At 35.9% G+C, this 17,122-nt stretch overlaps 1 protein-coding gene across 1 annotated transcript in view; it reads right to left on the reverse strand.

Moving 5' to 3' along the window:
- Positions 1-17,122, reverse strand: part of LOC144450387 (putative palmitoyltransferase ZDHHC13) — a 248,453-nt gene that overhangs the window by 88,446 nt on the left and 142,885 nt on the right. The window contains exons 9-10 of the mRNA XM_078140990.1: positions 16,042-16,131; positions 8,388-8,480 (exon numbers count right to left, since the gene is read on the reverse strand). Coding sequence (XP_077997116.1) covers positions 8,388-8,480; positions 16,042-16,131 — 183 coding nt within the window. The remainder of the gene's footprint in view (positions 1-8,387; positions 8,481-16,041; positions 16,132-17,122) is intronic.

Genomic DNA, 17,122 nt, shown 5'->3' on the forward strand with positions numbered 1-17,122 from the left:
CAAGTCAGATGGCGTCACATAATTAATCTGCAAATAAATGCAGCTCGTTCTCAACATCACGTAATTGCGTACAATTAGTGTTCAGTAGGATTTTTTGTGTATGGTTTACTGAAATATTTCATAGCAGACGACTGATGTGCAAAGTGAAATTGATAATATACATTGGGTCATTTCACAAGTGCCGGAAGTGTTTAGTATCATTTTTGACTGTTTTACCAGTGAATGTCTATGCCACACTGCGGGGGGGGGGGGGGTGGGGGGGTGGGAGGGGACATTTTGGATTGACTACTTTCAAATTATTAGTGAAAGTCAAGTTAATTGTAACTAGATAAACTACAAACACTGGTATGCTGATTATTTCCTCAACTCAACTCTGACATAATTGAAATTACTTTCTTTAGATCTATGTTCATACCAAGATTTGATGACAAAATCACATTTTTTTATTTTAATGTTAATTTTTTAAAACCTTGTGTCTTCCAGGCAAGACATTCTTCTTCATTGGAAAGGATGGTGTTGGTTCTAAGTAAGTGTTACTAACCCAATAACAATGGAAGGAATTTTTCAAAGAATGTCATGTTTCTGCAATGTTGGTCATCTTGGCATCAACAAAGACTGTGAAGAAGATTTCATCCAGGTTTTATTGGAAGACCATCTCAAGTGACATGCAACAATTGGTAAGTATGATTATTTAGTTAGATAATGGTCCTGTAAAATAGTATCCCCCTAAAGTACTTAGTACATTAAAATTTCATAAATTTTCACAAGAGAAAGCAGTAAATATCTTCTTGGTAAATTTATCTATACTTTGATACACATGATGCTTGTAGTCAACTGAACAATAATAACTCTGTCATACATAGCCTGTTTCCCATCATATTCACTGCAACAGCCATGCTGAGACCAGTAAAATAGTATCCCCCTCCCCCCTGAGTACTAAGTTTGGCACTTCCAAAATCCATACTTTTTCAGAATGGAAAGTGTTAAACATGTTGGTAAATATATGCTTTGATACACATGATGCTTGTATTCAGCTGAAAAATACAACTTCAGACATCAGACCATGGACGAACGGAGCCTGTTACAAACAGGGAAAGTAAACAACTGAATTAGATTAATAACTTTTGGCTCAGCATGTTGGAAGTACAGACAAGTATTACATTCCATCATTTGATAAGAACAGTTTTATGGCCACTTTACATAAATTTACAGTTCCCCTGGTATTTCATGTACACATAAAGAGGCAATAAATCTGTTCTTATCAAACCATGGTGTGAACTACAAGTCTCTGCTGTTTTAACATTCTGAGCCAAGTGTAATAAATCCAATTTGCTTGTTTACTGTCCCTGTTTCAGTGTTTGTAACAGGTTCAGTTGTCCATAGTCTGATGTCTGAAGTTATAATATCTCTGTCATACATAGCCCGTTTACCATCATAGCCATACTGAGACCTGTAAAATAGTATCCTCTCCAGAGTACTAAGTTTTCCACTTCCAAAATTCATACATTATATGTCTATAATACTTTGATGCACATTATGTTTGTAAAGAATTGAAAAAAATTAATCATATATTATATAATATAGTCAATATTCTCTATAATGTTGTTCTGAACATTGTTATATTTTATTAGATCAAGAGTTGTGGTAAGTGTCAGAGGTTTGAGAAAATAAAAACTTGTGGTCCTGAACTGAAACATATTCCGAATAAAGCTCCATGGTATATGCTTGGAATCGATTTAGTTGGCCTATATCCATAGGTGTTGCATAGGTGATGCCTATTCCCACTTGAAACCGTACACATCAATCAATAATCAACCTCCAGCAGACCAGTCCCAGATAGAGCACCAGCCTTCAATCACTCCAGCAGACCAGTCCCAGATAGAGCACAAGCCTTTAACCACTCCAGCAGACCAGTCCTAGATAGAGCACAAGCCTTTAACCACTCCAGCAGACCAGTCCCAGATAGAGAACCAGCCTTCAACAACTACAGCAGACCAGTCCCAGATAGAGAACCAGCCTTCAACAACTATAGCAGACCAGTCCCAGATAGAGCACAAGCCTTTAACCACTCCAGCAGACCAGTCCTAGATAGAGCACCAGCCTTCAATCACTCCAGCAGACCAGTCCCAGATAGAGCACCAGCCTTCAATCACTCCAGCAGACCAGTCCCAGATAGAGCACCAGCCTTCAACCACTACAGTAGACCAGTCCCAGATAGAGCACCGGCCTTCAACCACTACAGCAGACCAGTCCCAGATAGAGCACCGGCCTTCAACCACTACAGCAGACCAGTCCCAGATAGAGCACAAGCCTTCAACCACTACAGATGACCAGTCCCAGATAGAGCACAAGCCTTCAACCACTACAGTGGACCAGTCCCAGATAGAGCACCAGCCTTCAACCACTACAGCAGACCAGTCCCAGATAGAGCACCGGCCTTCAACCACTACAGTAGACCAGTCCCAGATAGAGCACCAGCCTTCAACCACTACAGCAGACCAGTCCCAGATAGAGCACCAGCCTTCAACCACTACAGATGACCAGTCCCAGATAGAGCACCAGCCTTCAACCACTACAGCAGACCAGTCCCAGATAGAGCACCAGCCTTCAACCACTACAGATGACCAGTCCTAGATAGAGCACCAGCCTTCAACCACTACAGTAGACCAGTCCCAGATAGAGCACCAGCCTTCAACCACTACAGCAGACCAGTCCCAGATAGAGCACCGGCCTTCAACCACTACAGCAGACCAGTCCCAGATAGAGCACAAGCCTTCAACCACTACAGATGACCAGTCCCAGATAGAGCACAAGCCTTCAACCACTCCAGCAGACCAGTCCCAGATAGAGCACAAGCCTTCAACCACTACAGCAGACCAGTCCCAGATAGAGCACAAGCCTTCAACCACTCCAGCAGACCAGTTCCAGATAGAGCACCAGCCTTCAACCACTACAGCAGACCAGTCCCAGCTAGACCACCAGCCTTCAACCATTCCAGCAGACCAGTCCCAGATAGAGCACCAGCCTTCAACCACTACAGCAGACCAGTCCCAGATAGAGCACCAGCCTTCAACCACTCCAGCAGACCAGTCCCAGATAGAGCAGAAGCCTTCAACCACTCCAGCAGACCAGTCCCAGATAGAGAACCAGCCTTCAACTACTCCAGCAGACCAGTCCCAGATAGAGCACCAGCCTACAACCACTCCAGCAGACCAGTCCCAGATAGAGCACAATCCTTCAACCACTACAGCAGACCAGTCCCAGAGAGAGAACCAGCTTTCAACCACTACAGCAGACCAGTCCCAGACAGAGAACCAGCTTTCAACCAATCCTGCAGACCAGTGCAAGATAGAGCACCAGCCCTCAAACACTCCAGTAGACCATTCCCAGATAGAGCACCAGCCTTCAACCACTCGAGCAGATCAGTCCCAGATAGAGCAACAGCCTTCAACCGCTCCAGCAGACCAGTCCCAGATACAGCACAATCTTTCAACCACTCCAGCAGACCAGTCCCAGATAGAGCACAATCCTTCAACCACTACAGCAGACCAGTCCCAGGTAGAGCACCAACTTTCAACCACTCCAGCAGACCAGTCCCAGATAGAGCAGCAGCCTTCAACCGCTCCAGCAGACCAGTCCCAGATAGAGCACAATCCTTCAACCACTACAGCAGACCAGTCCCAGATAGATCACAATCCTTCAACCACTACAGCAGACCAGTCCCAGACAGAGAACCAGCCTTCAACCACTTCAGCAGACCAGTCCCAGATAGAGCACCAGCCTTCAACCACTCCAGCAGACCAGTCCCAGATAGATCACAATCCTTCAACAACTACAGCAGACCAGTCCCAGACAGAGAACCAGCATTCAACCACTACAGCAGACCAGTCCCAGATAGACCGTCAGCCTTCAATCACTCCAGCAGACCCACATTTTCCCAGTCCCTTACCCTTCAGAAGGGAACCAAGAAGATTCATACTTGAACAGAGCCATTCACTTGCAAACTTAAAAAGAAGAAGAGAATTGACAGAGACAGAGCACGTTTAGCGAAAGATATTCCAAGTATGGTAAAACTCATTAAAACACCAGGACAATGGATGACTGACCATGTCATGAATCACGCACCAGCTCTATTGAAGCAGCAGTTTCCACACATGGACAGTCTACAGGATGTCCTTGTAATGACGGCAGGCTCAGCTATCATCACACCAGATCAAGAATTCATCCAAATACTGAATATAGACCAAAATCACTGGGTTACCGTATCCAATATTGGCTGCAGCAAAGGCGTAGTGAATGTATATGATTCCATGTGGTGTGGACTAGATAGAAGAGCAAAGAAGGCTGTAGCCTGTCTGCTATTTCATGAAGGGATAAGTATAAAAATACAGAGCGTGCGTACACAAACAAGTAGGGTGTGATGACGGTGGACTATTTGCTATGGCCAATGCAACAGCCAAATGTTTTGGACTTGAACCAACAGAGTTTACGTGGGAGCAGACATCGATGAGAAGCCATCTCGCAACGTGTTTTCAACATCAAATCATGGAGATTTTCACGTCATGGAGAAGACGACGGGGCCATAAAATCTGGAAAACGTTAATGTTGCCCATCTACTGCCATTGCAGGCAACCAGATCGTGGAAGCAACATGATGCAGTTTGACAAGTTTAAAGACTGGTACCATACTGATTGCAAAGAATTGTCAGCAAGTTTACTTAACAACAAAAGACTGAAATTTGTGTGTACAAAGTGTAAAAACCAAATGTGTCACTAAATAACTGCCTCAACTAGCAAATAACCAATGCTTTTCGTGGTTCCGATAACAGATGTAATGTTTTTAGGTGGAAACTTGTATCATAAAAATTTTGAACTTTCTTGCAAGGCTCATGTGTAAAACTGCCGACCTTTAGCCAATATTGACAAAATAGTCAAACACTTTGAAATATGACAATCTACGTTGTATATTTAAAGGCCAAATCAATTCACATGAGTAAAATCAAGGTGCAGTATCAATATACATAACAAAAATGAATGTCACATATAATGAATGTCACATTTGCTGCTAAATTTGTGTACACATTGATTCTGAAAAAGAACGCCAGTGAAAAAATAAGAACAACTCTTAGTATTATAGTGACCATGGTCACACTTTACTTTTCACAAAGTCTACTTCTTGAGCACTAAACAATGCCTACAGTTCATTTGAGCAAATAAAATGCCTCTCTTTTGAAGATGTGTAATGGCCTAGCTTTTTAATAAATTAAGACCATGTGGAACTACAATTTTGCACAATGAACATCAAGTTCAATTTAACTAAATAGTTAACTTATCCTGTTTGTAACAATTGTAACCAAACTATGAAAACGTGAATTCATATTGACTAAAAACGTTTCTAAATTGTGCCTTTACAGAAAAGAAAAATATCTAAGAAAGATTTGGCAATGTTCATGCACCATATTAGCAGTTATACTCACTTGACTGTTTTATATGACATTCATTGCTATCAACGATGCCTTTCGAATGCTACTCAAGACCTATGAATTGATGGTTACTTAACATACATGTTGTCTGTGATCATGTATGTTAAGTAACATCAATTCATATGTCTTGAGTAGCATTCGAAATGTATCGTTGATAGCAATGAATGTCATATAAAACAGTCAAGTGAGTATAACTGCTAATATTTGTAATCTAAGATCATAAGGAGAAAACCTGGCTCACAACTCCTATTTTATAATGTATATGACTTTAGTTGCTGTTCATTTTAGTGCTTTGTACATATGTGTGATGTCCTGTGTAAAAATATCAGTTTTTAATGGAGTTGATTTGTGTAGTCGATATAATTTAAATGTCTTAAAATTATTTGATATAGTTGTGTGTAATTAGTTACTAGGTACCTTTGAAATGTATAGATGGACAAGAATCGCACGTCTGATTATTTCGGAGAATTAAATTACGTGTAGTTCAATTATAAAAATTGGTGCAGATCATCTTGCAATTTTAGAATTCAATTTAATATTAGTGGCAGTACATTCTATTCATATCATGATGAAACAATAAGTGCTAATAGTAAGATTTGCTTTTATAGAAATGTATCTTTCATTTTTTAAACGTTAATATCATTAAAAATGAACCAGCATGATTTAAAACTGTTTGAATTGTACTGTATGTGTCATCAGATGAGTTTTGTTATACAGTGCATATGGGAGAGAGTAAATGTGAGGTTATTAAATTTCTACTCAAGAGTCCATATAGAAACGCTGCTGAGACATTTTTTGATAGCGTAGTAATTTCCATTTGAAAAAAAAAAAAATATTTGGGAACCTTGGTCATCTATTGCATATGTTAAAATAATGTCGTTGGGGAAAACTTCGTTGGCATGTTTTCAATATGTTGCCATTATTATTGGATGCATCTTGTACTACACATACAAAAAGGTCTCACTGGTATGATTATAATACTGGTACATCTCTAATAAGCTGATTTTAAGACGGTTCTGTGCATTGACATCACCGACAGACTTGTAAAACACAAGTTTCTGTCCAAAATTTGTGCTTCTTGTAGATATTTGAAACTGGGATTGTATTTACTCAAAGAATATAAAAGAACTTTCAGTTTTATTTGAAGCCCCCCCCCCCTCAAGTAACCCTCCAACAGAGGCTGAAAATTTTGAAGTACTTGCCCTCGATTTTCCGACCTCCGCTCTCCCCCATATGTTTGAGAATGAAGCTTCATTTTGTGTAGATTGGAAATATAACACACACAACCAATCACAACTCATTTGGAACTGGCGATAGTAGATCGGACCGGATGTTATTTTACAGGGGGTACAATGTTATGGTGTACAACGTAAAATTTAATCCGGGCCCATTCTTGCACATGCGCATAAACCTTACCCGGATTCTATTTTACAGCAGACTTAAAAAAAAGTTACACCAGGAGATTATATATAATTATTCCTGTACAGCTACTAATATCAGAGGTATGTTTATGTATCTAAGAGTTCACTTTTCCACATGTAGCATTAACACCAAAGCTACACATGCTGAACGAACCCACAGAAGCTCGCACTGTTGCTAAATTTACCACTAGAGGGTGACCTGAAGGGTTGCTAAGTGAGTGCGTAAGCACGATCGAGAAGACAATCTAACTCCTACTCTAACTTGTGAGATTTAATTTGAGAGCTCGGAAATATACAAAAAATAAACATCAAATAAATAACGTCTAGTGATAGTAAATACCTTAAATTCTTTACTGTATAATTGTCATCTGTTTAAAATGGCCACAGCTGACAATATTTAGTAATATAAGTTAACCTCACTCAAATCCAACACTTGCCCTGTACCCTATAGGTATCACCCATATCCAACTGCAGTGCAAGGACACAGCGACGACTGTATATGTTGCATGATGACATATCGTAATCTCATTTTTCGAATGTTTACATAGTATAACTGTTTCCTGATTGGCTGTTTTGTTGTTGGAATGAACTTTTACATGGTAAACATTCTCTGAGTGCCAATCTACATGAATTGGGTCAGCCTTTACTGTGTCTTTGGCAATGCAGTTGACCAAACTTGTACATATTGAGATATAAACTTTTGACCAAAATTCACATTTTACACCTACTTTGCATATTACTGTGTGAGATCATTATTTGCTTAATATTTCTTCATCCATACCCCCTCAGATACATCCAAATTAAATTTCTGCCCAATCTGCTGAGTACATGTAGTTTTGGAATTAAAGATTTTTTACCAAAAAGTCACATTAATTTTGCATATTACTGATGGAATCATCTTGTCATGAACAAATCTAAATTTAGTCACCTCTAAGAATGTTCCCATCATATATTTCAGGCCAAGCTGCTCAGTAGTTTTGGAGTTTAAGTTTTGTTTTACCAAAAATCACATTTTTTTTACCCAAAAATGGACATCTCTGATGCAATCATTTTCATTTGAACAATTTCCCAACTAGATATCAGAGGTAACATCACTACCAAATAGTAATCGGTCCAGCATTTTTTTACTTTAACTTGTTTACACACACACACACACACACACACACACACACACACACACACTTTGTCATGCCTATAGCACTACTGAATCTTATCAGTTCAATAAAAATTACATGAGCACCAAAAATAATGTTTACGTATAGTTCTTTACTTCAACATTACTTGTAAACATGATATCAAAGACCATTAACAATATACTTATCGGATTTAGTACTATGGCAAGGTGGTTGTCTTATGAAGACATGTGAATACCTACCTTATCATATCAAGAAGTTATCATCAAACATATTCTATGTCACATTGGAATAGGTGTACGCGTCACGTAATAGATACATAAAACATTACCTCATTTAAACTCAACTTACTGTGTTATCTCTTTCTGCACCAGCATCCAGCAACAATTTAAAGATATCCAAATGTTGATTCTTAGCAGCATAATGTAGACTTGTTTTGTACGCCTATAATTAAAAGAAAAAAATCATATTACTCTTTCTGTAATAAAAAATGGATCATATCAATAATTACAATAAGTATTGTAATTTTATCTTGTAAACAAATAAAATATTTTATTTTAACGTATTGTTATTGTTATGTTGGTTGATATTTTAAAATGTTCACAGAGAAAACACTTTATCTAAAACTATATAAAATTTGTAGCAATTACACTAAATAGGTACTATAGAAGTGTTTATTTTGGTTAATATGTACTATATGTTAAAATGTACTATGGATACTGCAAAGCAGATGAACATTGCACTTGACTGTATTGATTTATCATAGCATACACTGTACATGTAGTACAAACACTGATGTATTAATTTATCATAGCATACACTGTACATGTAATACAAACACTGATGTATTGATTTATCATAGCATACACTGTACATGTAGTACAAACACTGATGTATTAATTTATCATAGCATACACTGTACATGTAGTACAAACACTGATGTATTAATTTATCATAGCATACACTGTACATGTAATACAAACACTGATGTATTGATTTATCATAGCATACACTGTACATGTAGTACAAACACTGATGTATTAATTTATCATAGCATACACTGTACATGTAGTACAAACACTGATGTATTGATTTATCATAGCATACACTGTACATGTAGTACAAACACTGATGTATTAATTTATCATAGCATACACTGTACATGTAATACAAACACTGATGTATTGATTTATCATAGCATACACTGTACATGTAATACAAACACTGATGTATTAATTTATCATAGCATACACTGTACATGTAGTACAAACACTGATGTATTAATTTATCATAGCATACACTGTACATGTAGTACAAACACTGATGTATTAATTTATCATAGCATACACTGTACATGTAATACAAACACTGATGTATTGATTTATCATAGCATACACTGTACATGTAGTACAAACACTGATGTATTAATTTATCATAGCATACACTGTACATGTAGTACAAACACTGATGTATTAATTTATCATAGCATACACTGTACATGTAATACAAACACTGATGTATTGATTTATCATAGCATACACTGTACATGTAGTACAAACACTGATGTATTAATTTATCATAGCATACACTGTACATGTAGTACAAACACTGATGTATTGATTTATCATAGCATACACTGTACATGTAGTACAAACACTGATGTATTAATTTATCATAGCATACACTGTACATGTAATACAAACACTGATGTATTGATTTATCATAGCATACACTGTACATGTAGTACAAACACTGATGTATTAATTTATCATAGCATACACTGTACATGTAATACAAACACTGATGTATTAATTTATCATAGCATACACTGTACATGTAATACAAACACTGATGTATTAATTTATCATAGCATACACTGTACATGTAATACAAACACTGATGTATTAATTTATCATAGCATACACTGTACATGTAGTACAAACACTGATGTATTAATTTATCATAGCATACACTGTACATGTAGTACAAACACTGATGTATTAATTTATCATAGCATACACTGTACATGTAGTACAAACACTGATGTATTAATTTATCATAGCATACACTGTACATGTAGTACAAACACTGATGTATTGATTTATCATAGCATACACTGTACATGTAATACAAACACTGATGTATTAATTTATCATAGCATACACTATACATGTAGTACAAGCACTGATGTATTGATTTATCATAGCATACACTGTACATGTAATACAAACACTGATGTATTAATTTATCATAGCATACACTGTACATGTAATACAAACACTGATGTATTGATTTATCATAGCATACACTGTACATGTAGTACAAACACTGATGTATTGATTTATCATAGCATACACTGTACATGTAATACAAACACTGATGTATTAATTTATCATAGCATACACTATACATGTAGTACAAACACTGATGTATTGATTTATCATAACATACACTGTACATGTAATACAAACACTGGTGTATTAATTTATCATATAGCATACACTGTACATGTAGTACAAGCACTGATGTATTAATTTATCATAGCATACACTGTACATGTAGTACAAACACTGATGTATAATTTATCATAGCATACACTGTACATGTAATACAAACACTGATGTATTAATTTATCATAGCATACACTGTACATGTAATACAAACACTGATGTATTAATTTATCATAGCATACACTGTACATGTAGTACAAACACTGATGTATTAATTTATCATAGCATACACTATACATGTAGTACAAGCACTGATGTATTAATTTATCATATAGCATACACTGTACATGTAGTACAAACACTGATGTATTAATTTATCATAGCATACACTGTACATGTAATACAAACACTGATGTATTAATTTATCATAGCATACACTGTACATGTAGTACAAACACTGATGTATTAATTTATCATAGCATACACTGTACATGTAGTACAAACACTGATGTATTAATTTATCATAGCATACACTGTACATGTAGTACAAACACTGATGTATTAATTTATCATATCATACACTGTACATGTAGTACAAACACTGATGTATTAATTTATCATAGCATACACTGTACATGTAGTACAAACACTGATGTATTAATTTATCATACCATACACTGTACATATAGTACAAACACTGATGTATTAATTTATCATAGCATTACACTGTACATGTAGTACAAACACTGATGTATTAATTTATCATAGCATTACACTGTACATGTAGTACAAACACTGATGTATTAATTTATCATAGCATTACACTGTACATGTAGTACAAACACTGATGTATTAATTTATCATAGCATTACACTGTACATGTAGTACAAACACTGATGTATTAATTTATCATAGCATTACACTGTACATGTAGTACAAACACTGATGTATTAATTTATCATAGCATATACTGTACATGTAGTACAAACACTGATGTATTGATTTATCATAGCATACACTGTACATGTAGTACAAACACTGATGTATTAATTTATCATAGCATACACTGTACATGTAGTACAAACACTGATGTATTAATTTATCATAGCATACACTGTACATGTAATACAAACACTGATGTATTAATTTATCATAGCATACACTGTACATGTAGTACAAGCACTGATGTATTAATAATATGTCAAATAATATCAAATCATAAAATATAAAATAGCGCCAATGACATTGTAGCACAACTGTACAGTTTTTAAAAATGTTTATCCATATGTTAGTCCTCGCTAACAATAGGTGTTTATTTGCTGAATGACTATCCAGATACCTATCCAACCATGTTGCTATATTTGCGATATATGTGGTCATTTGGCTGTTGCTATGGGCGTGGTCTTGATGCTAGGTACATTTGCATACATTTTTTAACTTCATTCATTTGCCTTTTTATTACAGTAACTGTTATTATTTTTGCAATAAACGTGATAATTTGGCTGTTCCTATGGGTGTGGTCTTGTTGCTAGGCACATTTACATCCATTTCTTAAATGTTTATTCATTTGTCTGTGAATCCCTGATGTTATCCTTGCAATATCCGTGATCATTTGGTTGTTACTATGGGCATGGGCTTGTTGCTAGGCACATTTACATATATTTTTTGAAATGTTTGTTCATTTGTGTATTAATTCATGCAGTTATTTTTGCAATATGCATGATCATTTGGCAGTTGCTATGGGCATGGTCATGGTTGCTACTGATAATTGCATACATTTTTTTGAATGTTTACTGACTTGCCTACCACATGATGTAATTGGACCAAACTCTTCTGGCATTTGGTTGTTGCTAAGGGCGTGGTCATAGTTGCTAAGGCCAATTGTATCAAACTATTTGGAAGAAAGTCTGCATAATAACAATTATTGAAACATGTAACCAAATTTCAGTCATTGATCGAGTACTTCTTGAGATGTAAAATTCTGACCAAAATTCACCTTTATTGCATCTAATTTGCATATTACTGTTGAGATCATTATATTTTCAATAATTATTCATCTATATACACTTCCAAATGCATCCCCATTAAATTTCAGCCCAATCTGCTCAGTAGTATTGGAATGAAAGATTTTTGATCAAAAAGACACATTTTTAGCCCTATATTACATATTACTGATGTAATTATTATGCAATGAGCATATCTTAAGTTACTTACACCTGCATACATTCCCACCAAAATTTCAGGTATAATCTGTCCAGTAGTTTTGGAGTTTAAGTTGTTTGACCAAAAATCATATTGTTTGACCCAAAATGCACACCCTTATGCGATCATTGTTTTAAACAATTTCCAAACTAGACACCCAAAAGTAATATGACCACAAAATATCAAAGCAATTGGTCCAGCAGTTTTTTTACTTTAAGTTTTTACACACACATACACACACACCCACACAAACAGACAGACAGACAGACAGACAGACAGACAGACAGACGGACGGACGGACGGACGGACGGACGGACGGACGGACGGACGGACGGACGGACGGACGGACGGACGGACGGACGGACGGACAGACAGACAGACAGACAGACAGACAGACAGACAGACAGACAGACAGACAGACAGACAGACAGACAGACAGACAGACACTTTGTCATGCCTCTAGCACAACTGAACCTTATCAGTTCTAAAAATGATAAAATCAAGAAACTGATATATTTTATAAAGAGTTGTGATTTCGGGGTGTTTCACAGTCACTGACTTTCATCTGATTTTTATCATTTGCCCATAATAGCACTGCAATACCGTTGTGTGGGCATAATATCCCACTCACTCATTTCATCATTTTAGTGTCTTATTTAACAACAAAAACATAAAAATATTTGATCTCAAATAAAACACACTAGTATTTATTAGAATACATAGTGATTTAGACCTACTACATTTAACAGTGGGACAATGGATCTTACTAAGACAGGCCCAAGCGATACCCAATTGGAGACAGAATAACTGAACATCAGACCTACATTATCTACCAGAACAGACAAGGAAACCATTCAGTCAGAGGTTAATTTGAAGTTGCCAATGCAGCATAAAGCACTGGACGAACTCCTTGTATCACTGGGTACCAATGCCCAGAAAGACGAACTGGTAGACAGCAGTATAAACAAAACCTCTAGTGCAAGTAATGTGAAAAGTGAGAAAAAGCTACTACTAATACAAGACTTTATATCATCAAAAAAGGGATCATTTGATGTCTGTTATGAAACAGAAGTCCTAAATGATGGCCAAACTAAACTTGTGGTGCGTTCGTCTACACAACAACAACAAAGCCAGGTCAGGTTACACTCCCCCAATGGATTTCTGCAAACGTCCTTATACTGAGAACGCTTATCAAACATGGTCTATCACAGGATGTAATCTTAATTAAGCTACCTCGAGCATATAATTAATATTGGTGACTATGCCTACTCATACATCACCAAATCTGTTATCATGTTTTAGGACTTAAAATATAGGAAGAACCAGGCTTTGACAACCTTGCCATAGAGAACGGTTGACCTCTACCTGTCACTCTATGACCACCTCTCCCACAAAAAACTAAACCTACGATAAAATCACGCTCTTTCAACCCTACTGGCAAGGAAATGTGTTTTGATTTCCAAAACACAACTGGCTGTCACAGGAAAGGACACAACACAATCACAGTCTAAATTGGAATAAAGTTGTTAAACTGAAACTGCGACAACCACTCACTTTCCTATGAATTCAAATCAACTCAGTTACACGAACCTTATCTCTAAATCAAAACAAATTAAACGACTTTTGTAACACAATATTTCTGGTAAACCAAACTTACTACAGGACCTGTACAACACCAACTACAAAGCCTGGTTACAGAAGTACCTACATATAAAAGACTAGCATATGCAGAGACAACAAAGTGCACTTACAGTTCACAATGAACAGCTTACCTGTGTTTTTATTTGTACTTTGGTATCCAGCCAATGCCATGCAGTCAACTTAATGTGTGCCATTATGCAGTGTTCCTACCTTATATAAAGCAAACGGGTACACCAGGATACTTTAATATTATCAGATTACTACACACCGAGGCTGGTTTACCCAACCCACTGGAAGACAACTGGCTCCTTGATATTGTGAAACGCGGCATCTCACGTGGTAATGGATCACCACCAAAACAAAAACTCCCTATAACACCCACAATTTTATTAGACATTCATACACAGTTGGATTTAATCATTTTGTTCAATGCAACCTTCTAGTCAGTCTGCCTAGTAGCCTTCTTCACATTCACAAGAAAGTCTACACTGTTACAACAAACGGCCTAACTACCAGCAGATGTTAAATATTTCCACAGGTCGGACATCTCGTTATATACAGACTATGCTATCTTAAGCATAAGACATACCAAGATGATTCAGTACAGACAACGTGTATTACAATTGTCATTACATGCTATTCCTAATTCTTTTCTTTGTCCAATTGCATCCATTAAACACATACTCCATCTCTGCCCTTCAATCAAAACAACCAGCCATTTGTTCTCATATGGTTACTCAAAATAGTGATGTAAAAACCCTCAGTTAACACTAACCCACACAAATTTCACTAAATCATTAAAAGTGGAACTAATTAGTTGTGGATACAAGTCATTACAGTACTCAGGTCATTCTTTCCATAGAAGTGGAGTTACTTTTACATTTAGGGATACCATCAATTTTTATCAAGCATCAAGGTGACTGGTGATCCAATGCCTTTGAACTTTATACAATTGCTAACAATGACACTAAGCTTAAGGTCACAAAATCCTTTGCATTGGTCTTATCTTAATTATGACGTGGACAAGTAAAACTGCAATTTGTACATAGTGTTGGTTCACTGTGTCAATGTAGGGGATTTTCAGAATTGACCACATTTGCTGTTTGTCAACATATAAATAAAAATTGACCCTTGACCCTTGACACCAACACTTGGCTGGTGCTATTTATTATTTGTATTGTTAGTTGTTTGATAGTCATTTAAGTGTAATTATGATGAAAATATCCTGGCCATGCCCTTCCATATCAACTAATAGGCCAAACATGTGCTCACTTAATGAAAAAATATTAATGCTTTGATGTTGAATATTGCAAATTCTATTGTTTATACATCTAGATATGAGGAGCTCAAAATTGGATTCATTTCAACCATAAAGTCTATGTAACACAAAAAATAAACTTGTCTTAACCGGCTTTGGGTCTAACCAAGGTTTCACCAGATAATCCGACATCATATTTAACCATTGTCAAACATGTTCATCCGTGATCCCCAAAAAATTCAGCTGTGCCTTATACACCACGGTGGACCATGATTGACTGTGGTTTTGCATCATGGAATTTTGACAGTGAATGACATGGTGCCAATTACCAAGCATAGTCAACCATGGTTACTACCACAGTCAGAACACGGTCAACCATGGTAATTGACCATAGTGAACCAAGTTCTGACCATAGTTAACCATGTTGTAGAAAGCAGGGAATTGATAGACTTACCCAAGATTCATTTGTATCATTCACACCATAACCATTCTCCAAGCAGGATTTAACCTTCTCTATATTTCCACTCCCAGCAGCAATGAGAAACTAATATAAAACAAACATATGTAATGTTTAGACTAATTTACACCATTTTTACAAATTATGTCAAAATGAAATCAAAAAGTTGCTTCCTGTAAACACAGTGTTAATAATATCTCAATATTTCCTTTTAGATGACAGTGAATATGTATGTCAATAACTTACAGTAAATATTAATACCTAAGGTAATTACCTATTATGTCAATAACTTACAGTAAATATGAATACATAAGGTAATTACCTATTATGTCATTTTTATCTCATTGTGTTTGCATTTTTATTTCAACCTCTTATTTTGTTTGCATTTTTATCTCATTTTGTTCACATTTTTATTTCAACCTCTCATTGTGTTTGCATTTTTATTTAATTGTGTTCACATTTTTTTTCATTTTTATCTCATTGTGTTTGCATTTTTATTTCAACCTCTCATTTTGTTTGCATTTTTATCTCATTTTGTTCACATTTTTATTTCAATCTCTCATTTTGTTCACATTTTTATTCCAACATCTCATTGTGTTTGCATTTTTAATTCAACCTCTCATTTTGTTTGCATTTTTATCTCATTGTGTTTGCATTTTTATTTCAACCTCTCATTTTGTTTGCATTTTTATCTCATTTTGTTCACATTTTTATTCCAACATCTCATTGTGTTTGCATTTTTATCTCATTGTGTTCACATTTTTAATTCTACCTCTCATTTTGTTTGCATTTTTATCTCATTGTGTTTGCATTTTTATTTCAACCTCTCATTTTGTTTGCATTTTTATTTAATTGTGTTCACATTTTTTTTCATTTTTATCTCAGTGTTTGCATTTTTATTTCAACCTCTCATTGTGTTCGCATTTTTATTTCAACCTCTCATTTTGTTTGCATTTTTATCTAATTGTGTTCACATTTTTATTTCAATCTCTCATTTTGTTTGCATTTTTATCTCATTGTGTTTGTATTTTTATTTCAACCTCTCATTTCGTTTGCATTTTTATCTAATTGTGTTCAC

This window comes from Glandiceps talaboti, chromosome 19 (assembly GCF_964340395.1).
Source record: "Glandiceps talaboti chromosome 19, keGlaTala1.1, whole genome shotgun sequence".
NCBI classification, from domain to species: Eukaryota; Metazoa; Hemichordata; class Enteropneusta; family Spengelidae; genus Glandiceps; species Glandiceps talaboti.